The sequence below is a fragment of the Oryzias latipes genome, chromosome 23, assembly GCF_002234675.1.
Source record: "Oryzias latipes chromosome 23, ASM223467v1".
Lineage (NCBI taxonomy): Eukaryota > Metazoa > Chordata > Actinopteri > Beloniformes > Adrianichthyidae > Oryzias > Oryzias latipes.
The window spans coordinates 11,079,642-11,096,723 of NC_019881.2; the positions used below are offsets into that span (position 1 = coordinate 11,079,642).

General features: G+C 40.7%; 1 protein-coding gene across 6 annotated transcripts in view; it reads right to left on the reverse strand.

Annotated features, from left to right (window-relative positions):
* LOC101161206 (pleckstrin homology domain-containing family A member 5) overlaps positions 1–17,082 on the reverse strand; it is a 99,011-nt gene that overhangs the window by 16,511 nt on the left and 65,418 nt on the right. For 2 of the 6 annotated variants that reach the window (XM_023952254.1, XM_023952255.1), the window contains 12 exons: positions 14,583–14,636; positions 11,017–11,097; positions 6,726–6,788; positions 6,575–6,655; positions 6,350–6,499; positions 6,082–6,183; positions 5,892–6,000; positions 4,453–4,496; positions 2,998–3,192; positions 967–1,102; positions 761–882; positions 91–294 (listed from right to left, as the gene is read on the reverse strand). In XM_023952254.1, coding sequence (XP_023808022.1) covers positions 91–294; positions 761–882; positions 967–1,102; positions 2,998–3,192; positions 4,453–4,496; positions 5,892–6,000; positions 6,082–6,183; positions 6,350–6,499; positions 6,575–6,655; positions 6,726–6,788; positions 11,017–11,097; positions 14,583–14,636 — 1,341 coding nt within the window. The remainder of the gene's footprint in view (positions 1–90; positions 295–760; positions 883–966; positions 1,103–2,997; positions 3,193–4,452; positions 4,497–5,891; positions 6,001–6,081; positions 6,184–6,349; positions 6,500–6,574; positions 6,656–6,725; positions 6,789–11,016; positions 11,098–14,582; positions 14,637–17,082) is intronic. The other 4 variants (XM_023952259.1, XM_023952257.1, XM_023952256.1 and 1 more) reach the window with 3 other exon arrangements.

Below are 17,082 nucleotides of genomic sequence, written 5' to 3' on the forward strand. Positions count from 1 at the left end.
ATAGTAGGATACTGACGAAGAACAAACTGATAAATGGTTCTCAAAGTCTATGCAGAACAGACATGCATGCTTGTCTGTGCGAGCTCTGACCTGCTTTTGAAGTAAAAGGTTGTCTTTGGTGAAGGAGGGCGATCGGGACGGGGTTTCTCTCCTCCTCTCACGGAGTGACACGGCTTCCTGATTTCTCCGGATCCTCTCCAGCTGCTCCTCTACGCTCATCTTTGGTCTGCCGATTTCCCGGTCCCCGAATCCTGCCTGTTCCACGGCACTCCTGGGACGATCCTGCTGACAATCCTGCTGGAACAGCCTCAGTGTTTTCCACTTTTCTTCAGTGTTTAATGTTTCACAGAACATGTTTATTATACTATCAGGGCATGAAAATACTCTGACTTTTTGTTTTTCTGTTGTCATATAATCAATGAAAGTTTAAACCCTCTCATCTTTGCAGGCCTGGGAGCACCACACTTTTCTCCTGGAACTCTGGACACCCTCACTGCCCCCACCACATGAACCCTGAACAAGCCTGACATACTGGATGGATGGACGTCTTTCCAAGTTTTTCAAATGACTTCAACTGATAAAAATTAGGTTTAAGACTTCAGATTTTTGTTGGAGTAGAAAACAAATGACTCAAGAGTCAGACTTGGACTCAGCCTGCTGTAATGGAGTGTCCAGCGAGACATTTGGATGACAGCTGTACAGCTGTTCTGTGAGCTCAGCTTTTACAATTATCCCTGCTGGAGCTTAGTGCAGGACTTACGGATCTGGATTCAGGTTTCCTGGTCTTTCTTAGTGTGACATAGGAGGCGATGGTGGATGACTCAGGGGTGCTCATGGGTGACTTTACCCTGGGCGAGACGATGCCCACAGAGTAGTGGTGCCCTTTAATCAAGACAACACATCGGCACATAAACAAAGAACTGAAATCTGGGTGGGAAAAGGCTGCCTGACGATGAGCCGGCCTACCTTTGGAAGCTGCAGGGTCTTTACCTTCAGCAGAGATTTCTATCTTGTCCTTCTCCTCATTATTAGCCTCATCCAATTCTTCCTTCACCGTGGTGAGTTCAGGTTCACTCTTATATAGTCGGTAGTCTGTAGACTGCTGTAGATGATGGGTAAAGAAAATATCAGGATGAGAGGGACACACACAGGAAAACTACCCTGCAGGAGTATTTGATGCGCAGAACTGGAAAGTAGAAATAAAACCTATTTTAAAAAAGCTACTTTTGAAACTGGAAACTTTAACCGTGTCAAAGTCTGTTTCCATATTGACCTAACCAAACCTGAATGATACTGATGGTTCATAAGACATTAGTAATAGTCAGCAGTTTGGTTCCTCATGAATGCCTTCCACAGAGCTCTTTCCTGCTTTTTAAACCAGTTCTGCATCTGACTGGTAACTTCCTTGCCGAACTTCTGAAGCAGTCAGCACCTAAATAACTGGAATGTTCCATCAGAAGTTTGAACTAAAGAAGCTACCCAGATGAACAGCCCGCATCTTCAAGATCAATAGTCCCCAAACCCCGGGACTGGACAGTTTGATACAGAGACCCAAAGAAAAAAGAAAAAACTCAACCTACATTTATTTACATTTTATTTCTAATCTGGTTCTGAAAGAAGTTTTATTTTAGAAACCTACTAGATTCTCTCCTCCACATCCAACTCAGTCACGTGTCGAAAATCCATCCGCTATTTTCTTTAACCCTCCAAGCTAGCAAACTTAACAAAATAATAAAACATATTTAAAAAATGTTTCTTTTAGCAGAAAAGTTTCAGAGGAAACAGCATAAGAGCCTTTGACTTCAAAATTAAAGAAAATCTGCATTTAACAGCCAACAACCAGGAGTATTTACTCCAAATATGGATTTGTTGGACAGTTGTTCCCACATAGTGACAATGCAGAATATTCATTCTGTCTAATGTTACAAGGGTGCTGCTAATAATGTTGTTTAAACAGCAGATTCGCAGTAATTAATATATTAAGAGAAAAACAGTTTTAAGATAAGATAAGAGATAAAATAAGACTTTATTCATCCCATGATAGTAAATTTTCTTGTCTGCAGCAGCAAAAAAGACATCCAAATAGCAAAGTGACATCCAAAATAGTACTATAGTGACTTTAGTAAAAACATTTTTTAACAACTTATCAGCTACACCTTAAAAGTCAGACAAGTTGGCATCTGATTTTCAGCTTCCACTTTGACCGTTACAGGTTAAGGGAAAATCTAAATCACATTTTAATGGGTCCTACATTGAATCTAGTGAACTGAGGAAGCTTAAAGCAGTTCCAGAGATTTTACAGAGGATGAAGACAAACTTAAAATTAAAGAGAAACTGGACAAAAAATTATCTGATGCCTACTTCAGCTTGATACCGGCCGGTCCATGAAAACATTAATATCAAACCAGATTGTGGCCTGAAAATGGTTGGAGACCACTGGTCTAGATCAACCTCTGAAATGCAGCTGACCTCAGAATCAGCTTGTTTTTACACGAGACTCCATTCTACTGTGTGGTAGACCATCGATTGAGGAAGGTAAAACACTCAGTACAAACTTAGAATTTTCCTTCAGGAAGGAAAAAAACTGTACTTTATGAGGTACCAGAGAGGACAGTGGTCCTAATCTACAGACCCCCCCATGTTCCCCACATAGTTTGATCCAGAATGACCAAACGACTTTACTCCTCCTACAAATAGTTTATTATCAAAATAGAGCAGCAACAAAAAGAACAAGAAGGCCACAAAGCAACAGAGCAGGCTCAGAATGAGCACATCCAGAAATGGACGGATGTCAGAAACTGGAACAGGTGTGAGTGAAACGAGTGACAAGGGAACCTGGATGGAGACCATGCAGGCATGAATAGGATGGGTTTCACATTTCTAACTTTACAGTTTAACAGAACATCCAGGAAGGAGCTGATATGTGACACTGATGGAGCTTAAGGTGGAGCACTGAGGTCACCAGACATGTGGAAGGAGCATGGTGGTAGTTCTTACACTGTGTGCCCCGTTTCTGGAAGTTGTCTTGCGAGCTTCAGGGCGGCACGTGTGCGAGGGCCGGCAGCTGGGCTGTGAGTGGCAGGGGGTCGTGTGAGGGGGGCATTCAGCTGAGTAAAAGTTCTGGGGGAGGTGTGGGCGGAGCGGCATACTGCTGACCTCTGCTGGAGGACAGAGTGGCAGCAGCGTGATTGCCTGTTGACGGTGAACACAGCACGTCTGAGTCCCAGGACAACACTGAACGCGCCATCTGGAGGCCCCTAAACACACCTCATGGCCCAACCTGAGATGGTCTGAATTTGGTCTTTCATTTTTTTTCTCTCTTTTCATTTTTGGGTTGCAAACGATTTCAGAGATACATGACTCTGAAATAAAATTGTTCTCAAAGCTTTCTGACAAAGGATGTTCAAAATTTGCTGATCTATTGTACGCTCCAGTCCATTAAACATCTATCCATTCATTCATCTATCCTTCGACTCGTCACCTTTCCACCCATCCTTCTCTCCATTGATCTAGTCCCCCATCCATCTATTCGTCAGCCCATCCATCCATCCATCCATCCATCATCCATCATCCATCCATCCATCCCTATGTCATCATTCATCTGTCATCATCCATCTATCTATCCATCTGCCCATCCATCCATCTGCCATCAACCATCTGTTAGTCTGTCATGTTTTTCATATTCCTCCATCCAACCATTAGTCAGCACACCGCCATCCACCCATTCATGCATTTATTCTCCCATCATTTATCCTCGTCACTTATCCATACATCTTTCTCCTGATCCTTCCTACAGTTATTCAATCCATCATATCTGCCCAACCCCCATTATCCATGCATCCATAATCTCACTAAGGCACTAATTCATTCCTCCATTTTTTGCTAATCCATCTATTCATCCATCAGTTTATTTATCTGTTTCAATAAAGAAGTTAATGCCAGCTTAGAATTATGACTATTTTTTTGCATCACTGCTGCAAACAAAACAGGACATCTCAAAAATATGTTTAACACCTTTTAGTTTATCACAGGAGCACTGACAGGTTTACAGCTGTCATGGACACATAGTCAAAGCAGATTTAACTTGGAGAAAGCTATGAAAACAAACCCACTAATGCTAATGTATGTCCCTATGAGGTAGTGTGAAGATTAAAAGAAAAAGGTAAATACTGAAGAAGTTAATGTTAAGTCACTAACGTCACACAAAGGCATAAATGCACTCAATTAAGTCAGTTTTTGAAAAACATTTAAAAAGGTGTTTTTATAACCAAGACTAAGAAGGAAAAGAATGTAACTGATCATTATTCAAACTGCCAAATGGAGTCCATTCTTTTTGGGCTGCATGCATAAAATTGTTTATAACTTTATTTATTGAACATTTTTTGTATTAAACAGACATACAGAGTGTATAATGAAATGTCAAAAAAAAGGCAAGGTGGGAGGGGGGCTCACCTCGTTTTTGTGCAGACTGGAGAGGGGTCTGGAAGTCGGACTACCTGTTGAACACACAAAGCACATTTAGCTTTTCAAAACATAAAATTGGGTCACAGATTAAGATGAGCCTTCCTAAACATACTTCTCCTACAACAGAGGTGTTGTGGAATCCAGGCCTTGAGGGCCGGCATTCTCCTGGCTACTCAGAAACCCCGCCCTACTGATTACCTGCATCAGTTGTGTTTTGCCAATAAATAGCTACAATTGCAAGTTAGTTGAAAACTTGTTGGACACCGACCCTCGAGGCCTGGAGTTTGACCCATGTGTCCTAGAACATTATCCAACATCTGGCCCATGCTCTGACTGAGGAATCAAAAGGGTTATTACATTCAAATTACTCATTTTTTTCAATCCTCTTATGGAAACTGGACATTGCCATAAGTCATGGGGTCTGATACTTCAGAGTGATTCTAGGAGGTCATGGCAATGAGAAGGAAGGATCTCCTGCATTGTCAGTGTAACAGCAGTTCTGAAGAAGCTTTTGACTGAAGACCCTTTGTTGTTGAGTTGTTGTGTTATGAGGAGAAGGATCAACCTTTTCATCTTAACAAGCATCCTTCTTTGAACAACCAGCCCTAAAGGCTCCAGAGCAGACCCAAGAACAGAACAAGCATCCTTCAACCCATAGTTCTGCCTCAACAGGTGACTGCAGACGAGATCACAGTCTCCACAGAAGACTTAGAGAAGATATAGACCATCTTACTGTAAACACTGAAGGACTTGGCTTCCTTATTGACTGTATCCTCTCTTGAAAACAGCATCAGTCATGCATCTCCAGTCAAGTCGGTTTTTTATCTGATACCCAACTTCAAAATATTAAATCGAATAATTAGAAAGGTTAAGATTTTCAATTAATTTTATATTCTGAGTTTAAAAAAAGTTTGAATATACAATTCAGGTTAAGAAGATTCAGCGTGAATTACTTTTTTAAACATGTATGGACTTCTAGAAGCTAAACTAAGTTTCTACGAAAATGAGTTTGACGTACTGATAAAAGTTTAAAAAAATTAAAAATGTCCCACAAGCTGTTAGATACCTAGGTGAGTGACATTGGTTCTCTCTCATTTGTGGTGAACGGCCATCAAGAATCATTTGGTGATAACAAAAGGCCACGGTCTTGTTTGATGTGGTGGTGATTTTAATTTCTGGTTGAGTTCTAATTTGGATCGATCACTTCAACTTATAAATAATGCATTGACATCTGTGTTCGGGGAAAGCAGACCTAAAGGTAACCTGTTTCTCAAAGAAGAGCCAAACAAATGATCTCTACCTTATATAAAATGTAAGTCTTAAACGAATCAGTTTTCCACTGCAGGATCAGTGATGTCTTATACAATCTCATCTGCTAAACGGTAATTAAAGCCAGTACAATCGACACAAGTTCTAAAGAGTCTCACTGCTGTCTGTGCTTCGCTGAGGTTTGTTCTTCAACAGGGCTTCCATCACGTCTTGGATCCTCCAAAGCTCTTTCTGGATCTGGATATGCTGCTGGCTTGGAGGCTCAGTCTATAGGGACAGAAACACAGATAAAGGGACATAAAAATTGATAGCACATAGGTGTGTCTGAGAGCACATAGTGTGAGTTACCTGAGGGCTGCCCAGAGCATCCAGCTGCTCCAACAAATTGGACTTAGCCAGAATGACATCAGCTTCCAGTTGGTCATACTCCCTCCATGACTGCTCCAACTCCTGAAATGAGCATGTGCTTTGACACCAGTGATACCGGTATGTGCTAAAGTGGTGTGTTTGTTTGAAAGAGCGCATTAAACTGGCATGCCGTTTTGCAAAAATGTTACCGGCATGTTTGCGGCAGTGTTGCGTGAGTATATCTACCAGCTGGTGTGTATTTTCTTACGGTGTTGACTCTGGACAGCTCTCTACATGTGCTAAGCAGGCCGCTCTGCAGCTGGTCCCTCTGTTGGACAAGGCTCTGCCTGACTGTGCTGCTGCTGCTCTGCTCACCCAGCTCCTGACTGGCCAACAGCAGTGCTGTCTCCAGGGTGTGCTGTTTAAAAATAAAAGAAGTCTCTTACTGCACGCCTGGGAACGATGAGTCCATATTCATTCCAAAATGACATACCTGTTCTCTGTGAAGTTGTTGGACTTTCTCCGTCTGCATCCTTACCACCTTGTCTTGCTCACACAGCCTGCTCAGCTTGGTCTGGGACAGACAAAAGCACATCAGCTACAAAATCAGCCAAAGTATTTCCCTGAAAGTGATGCTCTCTTACGTCTATGTCGATCTCTTTAGTATGCTGGTTGAAGGTGCCTCCTTTTAGATTGTCTGGGTTGATCTGAAAGAGGACACATATTTAGGACCAACTCTGTTTACAGCCCAATGCGGTTTCACGTGGATTAAAACACTATTTTCCAACCCTGGTCTTCAGGGATCCCTGTCCTGCATGTTTTCTATCCTACTTTGCCTGAACACCATTGGCTTTAATGACGGTCAATGTTAAGTCTTTTCCAAAGGCTGATGACGAGCTGATTCAGGTGTGTTAGAGTAGAGTACCCTAAAACCGCTGGAAATAGACCCAGAAAGAGATGGAAGCGCCAAAATGTACAGTTGCTTTAATGCAGTCAGGTTGGAACACAAAGACCCAGATACACTTCCTGCAGAGTGGTTACCCACAATGGTTTTTGTTTTGTTTACAGGTCAAAAAATGCAAGTTAGAGAAGGCCAAGGCACCTTATGATGTCTACTGGGAAAAACCTGTGAGATTAACAGTTTCCTGGATAGAAGTTTGCATCAGTTTTAATTTTATTTTTGTTGGACTAATTCCCTTTAGACAATGTTCACATATCCCAAAATGTCACTGCGCAGCAACCTGAATGCATGCTTTTAATCAAAATTGACAGGCGGCTGCATTTGTAATCGGGAGGCAGCAGTCGAATTTTTACACACTGAGCACCCGCGAAGTATTTATGTAAAGGTTAAAAGTTTATGGCGACTGGATGATTTTTTGACGTCGGTCACTGGCCACCTGGGCACATTTGCAGGTAGCATTGGTGGCCGTCCAGTGACAGGCGGGTAGCAGGAAGGCAGCAGCGCAATAATAATGGCATTGATGCTGCACAAAACTCATCATGGCGCTCATAGCACCACAGTGAGTCCGAGACCTGCGTATTGATAAATTGCAGTTGATGTTAAGAAGAATACGAAGAAGACAGAACATTGTACTTTTTGCACTACTCTCAGAAGAAGAGCAAAGTGCACATGAAGGGAGAAGAAGAAGAATCTGAGTTCTGAATAACCAGTATTGTAGAATGGCCTGCCGTGTGGCCTGTGGAACTTGATATAGAGCTGCTGTGGGCCATGCTGTGGCATCATCCCCGCCTGACTGACGGCCGCTGTCTTCCTTAAAGGCCACACCCAGGATTTTCAAAAATCAGGCAGCATAAAATCTTGAAGATTAATCCCAATAAGTCTGAGTCAACATTTCTATGGCAACTACTCTCTCCAATCAGGAGTGAGTGGAAGCCCACACCACTACCACTTACGTTTTGAATGCTTGACGTGGGAGCCAGCAGGCTCCACCTACTTTTATCGAGGTATTTTATTGGTCAGTTTAAACTTGATTAACATGCAATAAAGACAAAATGTGAAAATAGGATTGTCAGGAAAATGTTAGAAAAAGGTATCAGAGCCAAAATGGTTATTCTGACCAATAGAATGACTGAGTAAGAGCTGTTTATTTCTCTATAGAAGTCTTTGGGGTTTTGGCTTCTTGGAACCAGCAGGTACTTCCTGTTTGGGAGGCCAGGGGGGAGGGGTCACTTAGTCCAGTTCTCATATACAGTCAATGCTGCAGGGTAAATATTGGCAGATCAATAACCTGCAGCGGTCGATTTAAGCCATGCAGTAGCAGAATCAGCCTTTGATGACTGTCTAGTAGTTTATTGTTAGAACTGACTGAACAGGCAGCTCGTTCCACTTTGACTTGTGTTTCCTTTAAATGCAGAAGTCAGAGGCGGACCAAAAGAGCTATTCAGAAATAAAAATAACAGAACCAAAATACAACAAAAAGTTTTTCTTGTGTTGCAGAAGTATTCCTAGCTACTTGTTTTCTTAATCCCGTTGTTCTTTTAAAACTATCCACAGTTCAAATTCAGAAATTTCAACAGATTAGTTGACAACTGAATAGTGGAGTAAACCTGTAACATTTTGCTTTACTGCTTCACATTAACTTTAACAGTAAATTACAGATTGCATGGCATTTGCTGTATATTGCTCAGCTAATATTTGGTTCTCTGTTTGGAGAAACACTGGTTTTCTCTCTGATCTGAACTTGAAAGTTCATACCCTTTTGTTTTATATTTAATATTTGAACAAATCATTGTGAAATGTTTCAAGCAGATAAAAAGTGTCAGAAACATGGCCTTGAAGCCTATTCCTTTGTCATTAACAGCTTTCATGTCCCTGCAGTTCAAACCCCAAGGCTGTCAAAGTTAATTTACAGAAAAATCAATCAAGCGCAAAGCAATTAATTGATTAATGTGTGTTTGACAGCCAAGTACAACCTGACACATTGCAGCTTTAATCCTAAAGTAATGTTTAGAAAATGCTCATCGACATTTATGAAAATTCTAAAAATTGAGAAAAACAGAAGAAAAATAAGGCAAAAACACACTTGAATCACAGTCATTTGAACAATGAAAACTACGCATGAAGATGAGGAATGAGAGGAGCTTCATTAACGGCTTGTGGCTATGCTTCCCTCCAATACTTTGACAGGAACCATCAAATAAGACATGACGTTCTGCAAACAGGAAACCTTACTTTCCCTCCTGCTGAGATGAACACAGAGAAGTGTACTGATTTACAACGAATGGAGGGGATGACTGCATCTGGTGGGGGCTGGTGGTGTTATGGAAGTTGTGGACGCACACGTGGGCTAGATGGGCACCGTTCTGGCTTTGGGCTGCTTCTCTGCACTCAAGGAAAACAAAACGCCTTTCTATTTAAGCTTGTACAGTTCCACATGTGGTAAAAATAAATGAGGAAAGCAGAACCTTAGGTAGGTATTACAACACACAACACAGTTATGTCTAGATTTTAATGTCTTCTGGGATAAACAAGGCACATTTCTTCCTCTCCTTCACTTCTCTTTTTCATCTGTGATTGTAGATGTCATTTTCACTGTTGTTCCTGTGTTTCTTCATCAGTGTTTCTTTGTGTTTGCGTTTTCAGACCCCAGTCACTAAAAGCATCACTGCTAAGTCTGTTTCTGCTGAAGGTTTCTTCCTTTCAGAGGGAATTTTCCTCTTCATGCTAGGCTGGTTTAGTGCTCAGTTACTTATACAGACCGTATTTAAAGACCCACTCCAAGGAAAATTGTGTTTTTGTTGTTTTTAACATGATTTTGTGGCATCTTTCTCATGATGGAGGACATGCATAAAATGATTCAAATAAGGAGCAGACAAAAAAATGTGGTTGGAAAAAGCTTGTAGCTGCGATCTAGATGCTACAATTGGCAGGCCTCAAGCGCCATTCTCCGCTTCATTCTGATGCATCCACAAATAGATCCATGAACGTCTTTGTTTTCCTCGTTTCGGCTAAAATCTGGATCTAAACTGTACAGCCGGATAGTTATGATATTGCTCACCATTTTTGTTGAACCGGTAAGGTTAGGTTGGGCGTGCGAGGGGCTGTAAGCTAGTGAGAGAGAATGTAAACAGAGAGCTTTCAGGAACGAGGAGAGGAAAAGGGGCAGGAGGTAGCAGGGCAGAGAATAAATAATGGGATGATGGGAAATAAGGGAAGGCTTACTCCATATCAACGGTCCCGCCCACAATTCAGAGGTGAATTTCTAACAAACTCCCGCCGCTCTGCAGAAACTATATCCTAGAAAATGACACGGTTAAAAAAAAAAAAAAGTTTAACTAAGAACAGCATAATTAAATATAAAATACCATCAAAAGATGATCAATTGGAGTGGGGCTTTAAAAACTGTTGCTTTGATTGGTTTGATGGTTCTTGCTTTTTATTTGTAGCAATTAAAGATAACCTAATAAACTGCATTGAATTTTCTGTATCTGACGGTTATATGTTTTGTCTATAATCAAAAGGTAGGAAGTGTGTGTTACCATAAAGCAGCAAAGACGTGGAGATTATGCACAGCTTACTCCCAGAAATAAGTGCTTAAAGTGGATCTCTAACCCACAAAATCTGGTCTATCTTGAGTGTCTCAAACATGGGTTCAGGATTTACATTATTTAATTTTAACACTGTTAACGTCATGTGTTGTTGATTACTTGAGGTACTGCTTGCTGTATTTAATAAAACAAAATCAAATGGTTTCATCTTCTGACTGAAACTTTGGATCAAATTAAAAGAGAACTGTAATATAAAACAGAGCAGGTTTTTTTTTTTTAACTGGTCAAGCTTTTTTTGATTTCCTTAAGTGATGAGAAGTCTATAAAGGCTGCAATGATCGATTGGAAACTCAAAAACAACGTCACGGATGGACACATGGGGCAGCCTTTACAGCAGCTATAGCCAGATCCTGCCATAGACCTTACTTGCTGGTAGAGTTGCGGCCTTGGTGCCGAGTTCTCAATCATAGTGTGGATCATGAAGATTAGAGGCTCATTCTCCTTGGTCTAGCGTACACCAGAAAGGAAGAGGGCATTTGGATGCAACTGTCATTACAGGTAGTGGACACTTGCAAAGTAGTGATAGTATTAGTGGTTTATTTGGATTAAAAATACCTTTCTGGCACTTAATGACACTATAGAGCATTTTAAGGAACAGTAAAATACAAAAATAGGAAACAGAAGTACTAGAATAGTAAAGTAACACACATTAAACCAGACAGACACAGAAAAAACAGGATAGGTAAAACTAAAACAATAGATTCGGCTGTTTTGGTTATGGACTTAAAGCAAGTTTAAACAGAAGAATCTTGAGTGAGGATTACAAAAGAGGGAACAAAGTGACACTTCTGAGCTCAGAGAAGATCGCGAGGTGACAGAAAGCTCTGCTCCCCAGAGAGGTGGAAAGAAGGACAATGAAGTGAACGGAGGAAGAAGATCAAAGAGTGGAGAAGGAAGTAGAAATGTGAAGCAGATCTAAAAGATTTTAAATGCAGAGGTTGTTAATGAAAGTATGCAGAGGGATTTTGAATTCAATCCAGAACTGGATCCAGTGGAGCTGCTGGATAGATGGAGTGATGTGATGGATGGAGGGATTGTGGTGATAAAACAAGCAGCTCTGTGCTCAAATCTGTGCTAATTGACATTTTTGGAGACATTTGTGAGTGAAACCAAAGAGGAGAGAGCTGCAATAATCCCTTCAAGTATAAAGGCTATTAACAAGAACTGAAGTGGCATGGGAGCAAGTGCTGGGCAAAGGCAGTTAATGGAAGAATCCCTGCAGGTAGTGTTATGAGTGTGAGAGTGGAAAGATAATGTACTGTCAAAAAAAAATAATAACACCCCCAATCTTAACCTGAGGGAAAAAACAAAGAGTGGGATGACGTGGAAAGAGAAAAGTTGTTGATTTTGGACAACAGGGATTCAGAGCCAACAAGAAAAACTCAATTTTCTCAGTAATAAGTTTAAGAAAGCTTGAGAAAAACGAGTATATGTTTGCAGCTCAGCAGTTAACGAGAGAAGATGGGGGAAGGTTGGAGATGGGTTCACCCATGTAGCAGTGAAAATATCTGCTGTGTTTATGAAAGATATCCAGTGGGGCAAACAGTTTAGTTAGCCACCAATTGTGCAAGTTCTCCCACTTAAAAAGATGAGAGAGGCCTGTAATTTTCATCATAGATATACCTCAACTATGAGAGACAAAATAAGGAAAAGAAATCCAGAAAATCACATTGTCTGATTTTTAAAGAATTTATATACAAATTATGGTGGAGAATAAGTATTTGGTCAATAACAAAAGTTCAACTCAATACTTTGTTATATACCTTTTGTTGGCAATGACAGCAGTCAAACGTTTCCTGTAAGTCTTCACAAGGTTTTCACAAACTGTTGCTGGTATTTCGGCCCATTCCTCCATGCAGATCTCCTCTAGAGCAGTGATGTTTTGGGGTTGTTGGTGGGCAAAACAGACTTTGAACTCCCTCCAAAGATTTTCTATGGGGTTGATATCTGGAGACTGACTTAGGTCACTCCAGGACCTTAATATGCTTCTTACAAAGTCACGCCTTCGTTACCCGGGTAATGTGTTTGGGATTGTTGTCTAGGTGAAAGACCCAGTCACGTTTCATCTTCAATGCCCTTGCTGATGGAAGGAGGTTTTTCACTCAAAATCTGAAGATAAATGGCCTCATTCATTCTTTTCTTTACATGGATGAGTCGTCCTGGTCCCTTTGCTGAAAAACAGCCCCAAAGCATGATGCTTCCACCCCCGTGCTTTACAGTAGTTATGGTGTTGTTTGGATGCAACTAAGCATTCTGAGAGATGAGTAGAGTTGTTTCCAAAAAGTTCTATTTTAGTTTCATCTGACCATAGGACATTCTGCCTGCACATGTACTGGCTTTAGCAGGGGGACACGTCTGGCACTGCAGTGTTTGAGTCCCTGGTGAAGTAGTGTGTTACTGATGGTAGCCTTTGATACTTTGGTTCCCAGCTCTCTGCAGGTCATTGACTAGGTCACCCATGTGGTTCTGGGATTTTTGCTCATTTTGATCCCACAGGGTGAGATCTTGAGAGGAGCCCCAGATGGAGAGAGATTATCAGTGGTTTTGTATGTCTTTCATTTCCTAATAATTCTTTAAAAATCAGACAATGTGATATCCTGGATTTTTGTTTCTCATTTTGTCTCTCATAGTTGAGGTGTACCTATGATGAAAATTACAGCCCTCTCATTTTTTTAAGTAGGAGAACTTGGGCAATTGTTGGCTACATAAATACTTTTTGGCCCACTTAATATAAGAATATAATTAGAGGACCTTTTTAATATGATCTTGTTGCAAATAAGAAAAACATCATAAAGTTCATGAGAACAATGAGCTTCTCCTCGATGTTGGTTTTGGACTTCATCCATCATCAACACTTCACGGGACAAGACCGAGTCCCTAATTGGTTGACGGGTTGTGAATTCTTTGTCAAAGTTCAAATATTTGAATTATCGCTTTGCTGCCCAAATTGCGCTTTAGTCAGACTGCTGCGTCGTGCTCAACACTTAAATCGCACCGCAGTACCTCTTATCCCGTCTGTACATTGACTTAGCAATGAAACTGGACGCCCCTGCTGCATGAATTGGTGTGAATGCAGCTTTAGAGGCAAGATTAAAACCAGTCTTAAATGGCTGCAAACAGCCATTTCTTTTTGAGGACACCTCCTCTCCCAAGCTGCTGCACTGATTTACACAGTGCATGTGATGAAAGCATCCCTCTGTGATGCTGCTGACTTTTTCTCTGCTGCTATGATTCCATCCTGTGACTGACTCTGACAGTCCAAAGCAGTGACACGGGCTGCAGAGTGCCAGTTTTGATCTTGGTGTAATCCATCCATAGAGTGGATCCCACACGTGCCACATCTGAAGGACCATCCTCCACAAGGCCACTGAAACCTTCAGCATGTGGTGGGATGAGAGTGAAATGTGGCCAGTGAAGAATAGGCTGAAACCCTGGAGGGAACAGCTGCTCACTGCCTTGTAGTGACATGTAACTGTAATGGGTTATGACAGCTCTCAAGTCCTTGGAGACATTTCACAAGGAGATCTGCTCAATTTGCTATATAGACATTAATAGTTTTGTCCAGGTGCAGATATTGTTTTGGGAATTATTATTTATCTGATCAGGATTCTTATGCTTTTGCTGATGTATAACATAAAATGTGTAAAAAATGAGAAATGGGAGCCAAAAGTAAGAACTATGGTGCCATCAAATGATCAGCTACTCCAGTAAGTGTGTGACTCATAACTACCTCTGGCAAAATCACAGTAAGCCACCAATAAACATCAAATCCAAATTATAAAATGGATTTGAGGTGAAAAAAGTGGCTTAAGATTTTTTATTTAGTGTGTTTGTCACAAGTAAAATGATATCAGGTCTGCTCACAGGCTTCAACTTCTTGTCTACAGTAAGGGAGAGCTTCGCTCCAGTGTTGCACAGTTTACACTCCTCACCTGGCTGTCCAGGTAAGTCAGGTTCCTCTGTAGGTGATGGGTGAGAACATCTGTCTGCAGAAGCCACAGAAAAAGAAGGAGAAACCATGGAAAAAGGGTTTCAAAGACAGAGGAGCAAACGAAGGTCATAAGAGAAAAACACAAGAAGGTGCAGATAAGAAGAAATACCCAAGAACTGTGGAGGAATTTATGAAACAGTTCAGCTCAGAAGGTTGAATGTCTGATTTCCCCTGCTGTCTTCAGACCAACAGAGAACTGGCTATGTTATAGCAAACAAGTTTCTCATCAATGCTCAGAAGATTTGTTCTAGAAGAATCAGAGGAGCTACATGCTGATAACAGATTAACAGGCTTTCCTTTCTTATACTTTTGGAATTTCTCCTTTTTGGTCTGATCTGAATTGAGAAGCCTCTTTAATACGAGGTCTTTAACATCAACAAAGTCCAGACGATATTTTTTCAAATTTTCTTCTTTTCTAGGACCATTCTGGATGAATGAGAGTATTCATGTTTTCGTGCATCACAACAATCGGAAATCCCAACAGATGCAATGACATGCAACAACACGCACAACCCCTACACCTCTACAAATGTTTAATATGTACAAATGGCAATAAACTCTTAATCTTAACACAACACCAGAAAACCTGCTGTCTTGTCACATCACAATGACATGCCAGTGCAATGCAACCAAAATGAAATGATTAGCATGCATATTACCAAGTATTGCTATCACATTTCTGCTTAAATGTACGTCAAACTGTTTACATAATTTTCTGCTGTAAATTTTGCGCATATTGCACGGATGAAAATTGGTCATCCATGGAAAAAGTGAGAAAAGTAGTGGTCTTTACGTGAAATTTTCACAGATGTATCACGAATGAACCACGCTAAAACCGAGCATGAAAAAACCACGGAAAAGAACACATCAACCAACTGTGCGTGATTATTGTGCTGTATATGTAATTCATTAATGACTTGTGTGTCAGTTAAGTAATTTAAACGTGATTTGGTACATGTTTGAAAAGTCCGTTAGAGATACAGTACAGACCAAAAGTTTGGACACACCTTGTCATTCAAAGAGTTTTCTTTATTTTCATGACTATGAAAATTGTAGATTCACACTGAAGGCTTAAAAACTGTGAATTAACACATGTGGAACTATATACATAACAAAAAAAGTGTGAAACTACTGAAAATATATCATATTGTAGGTTCTTCATAGTAGCCACCTTTTGCTTTGCACACTCTTGGCATTCTCTTGATGAGTTGAGGAGGTAGTTCCCAGAGATGCTTAGCACTTGTTGGGCCTTTTGCCTTCAGTCTGCGGTCCAGCTCACCCCAAACCATCTAGATTGGGTTCAGGTCTGGTGACTTTGGAGGCCAGGTCATCTGGCGCAGCACCCTATAACTCTCCTTCTTGGTCAAATAGCCCTTACACAGCCTGGAGGTGTGTTTGGCGTTATTGTCCTTTTGAAAAATAAATGATGGTCCAACTAAACGCAAACTGGATGGAATAGCATGCCGCTGCAAGATGCTGTGGTAGCCATGCTGGTTCAGTATGCCTTCAATTTGGAATAAATCCCCAACAGTGTCACCAGCTCCTTTCCTGGGGTGGTCCGCATGTGAGCCAGTTTCTTAGTAGTGCTTGATGGTTTTTGTGACTGCACTTGGTGACACTTTCAAAGTTTTCCCAATTATTCCGACTGACTGACCTTCATTTCTTAATAATGGTCACTCGTTTTTCTGTACTTAGCTACTTTTTTCTAGACCTAACGAATACAACTTCTAACAGTCTATTCAGTTGGACTATCAACTGTGTATCCACCAGACTTCTGCACAACACAACTGATGGTCCCAACCCCATTTATAAGGAAAGAAATCACGCTTATTAAACCTGACAGGGCACATCTGTGAAGTAAAAAATATTTCAGGTGACTACCTCTAGAAGCTCATCATGAGACTGCCAAGAGTGTGCAAAGCAGGAATCAAATCAAAAGGTAGCTACTTTGTAGAACCTACAATATGACATATTTTCAGTTGTTTCACACTTTTTTGTTATGAATATAATTCCACATGTATTCATTCACAGTTTTAATGCCTTCAGTGTGAATCTACAATTTTCATAGTCATGAAAATAAAGAAAACTCTTTGAATGAGAAGGTGTGTCCAAACTTTTGGTCTGTACTGTATGTGACACAAATTTGCATATGTATCTTGCAATAATCACATACAATTGCCTAAGATTTACGTGATAATTGCTTATAAACTACGTAGAATACCTGTAAATTGCATGATTCTCAACCGAACAAAAATTTTGAACAGCTCAAAACAAATTCACGTAAAGACCTGTTGGCCAAAACCCTCAACGGACATCTGCACACATTGATGGATGCAAGAAACACATGAATTACATATATCACCAATGTATCACGAAAGACTGAAATTTCATACGTGGAAAATGCGCAAACACATAGATCCGTACAGATAAATAGATCCATG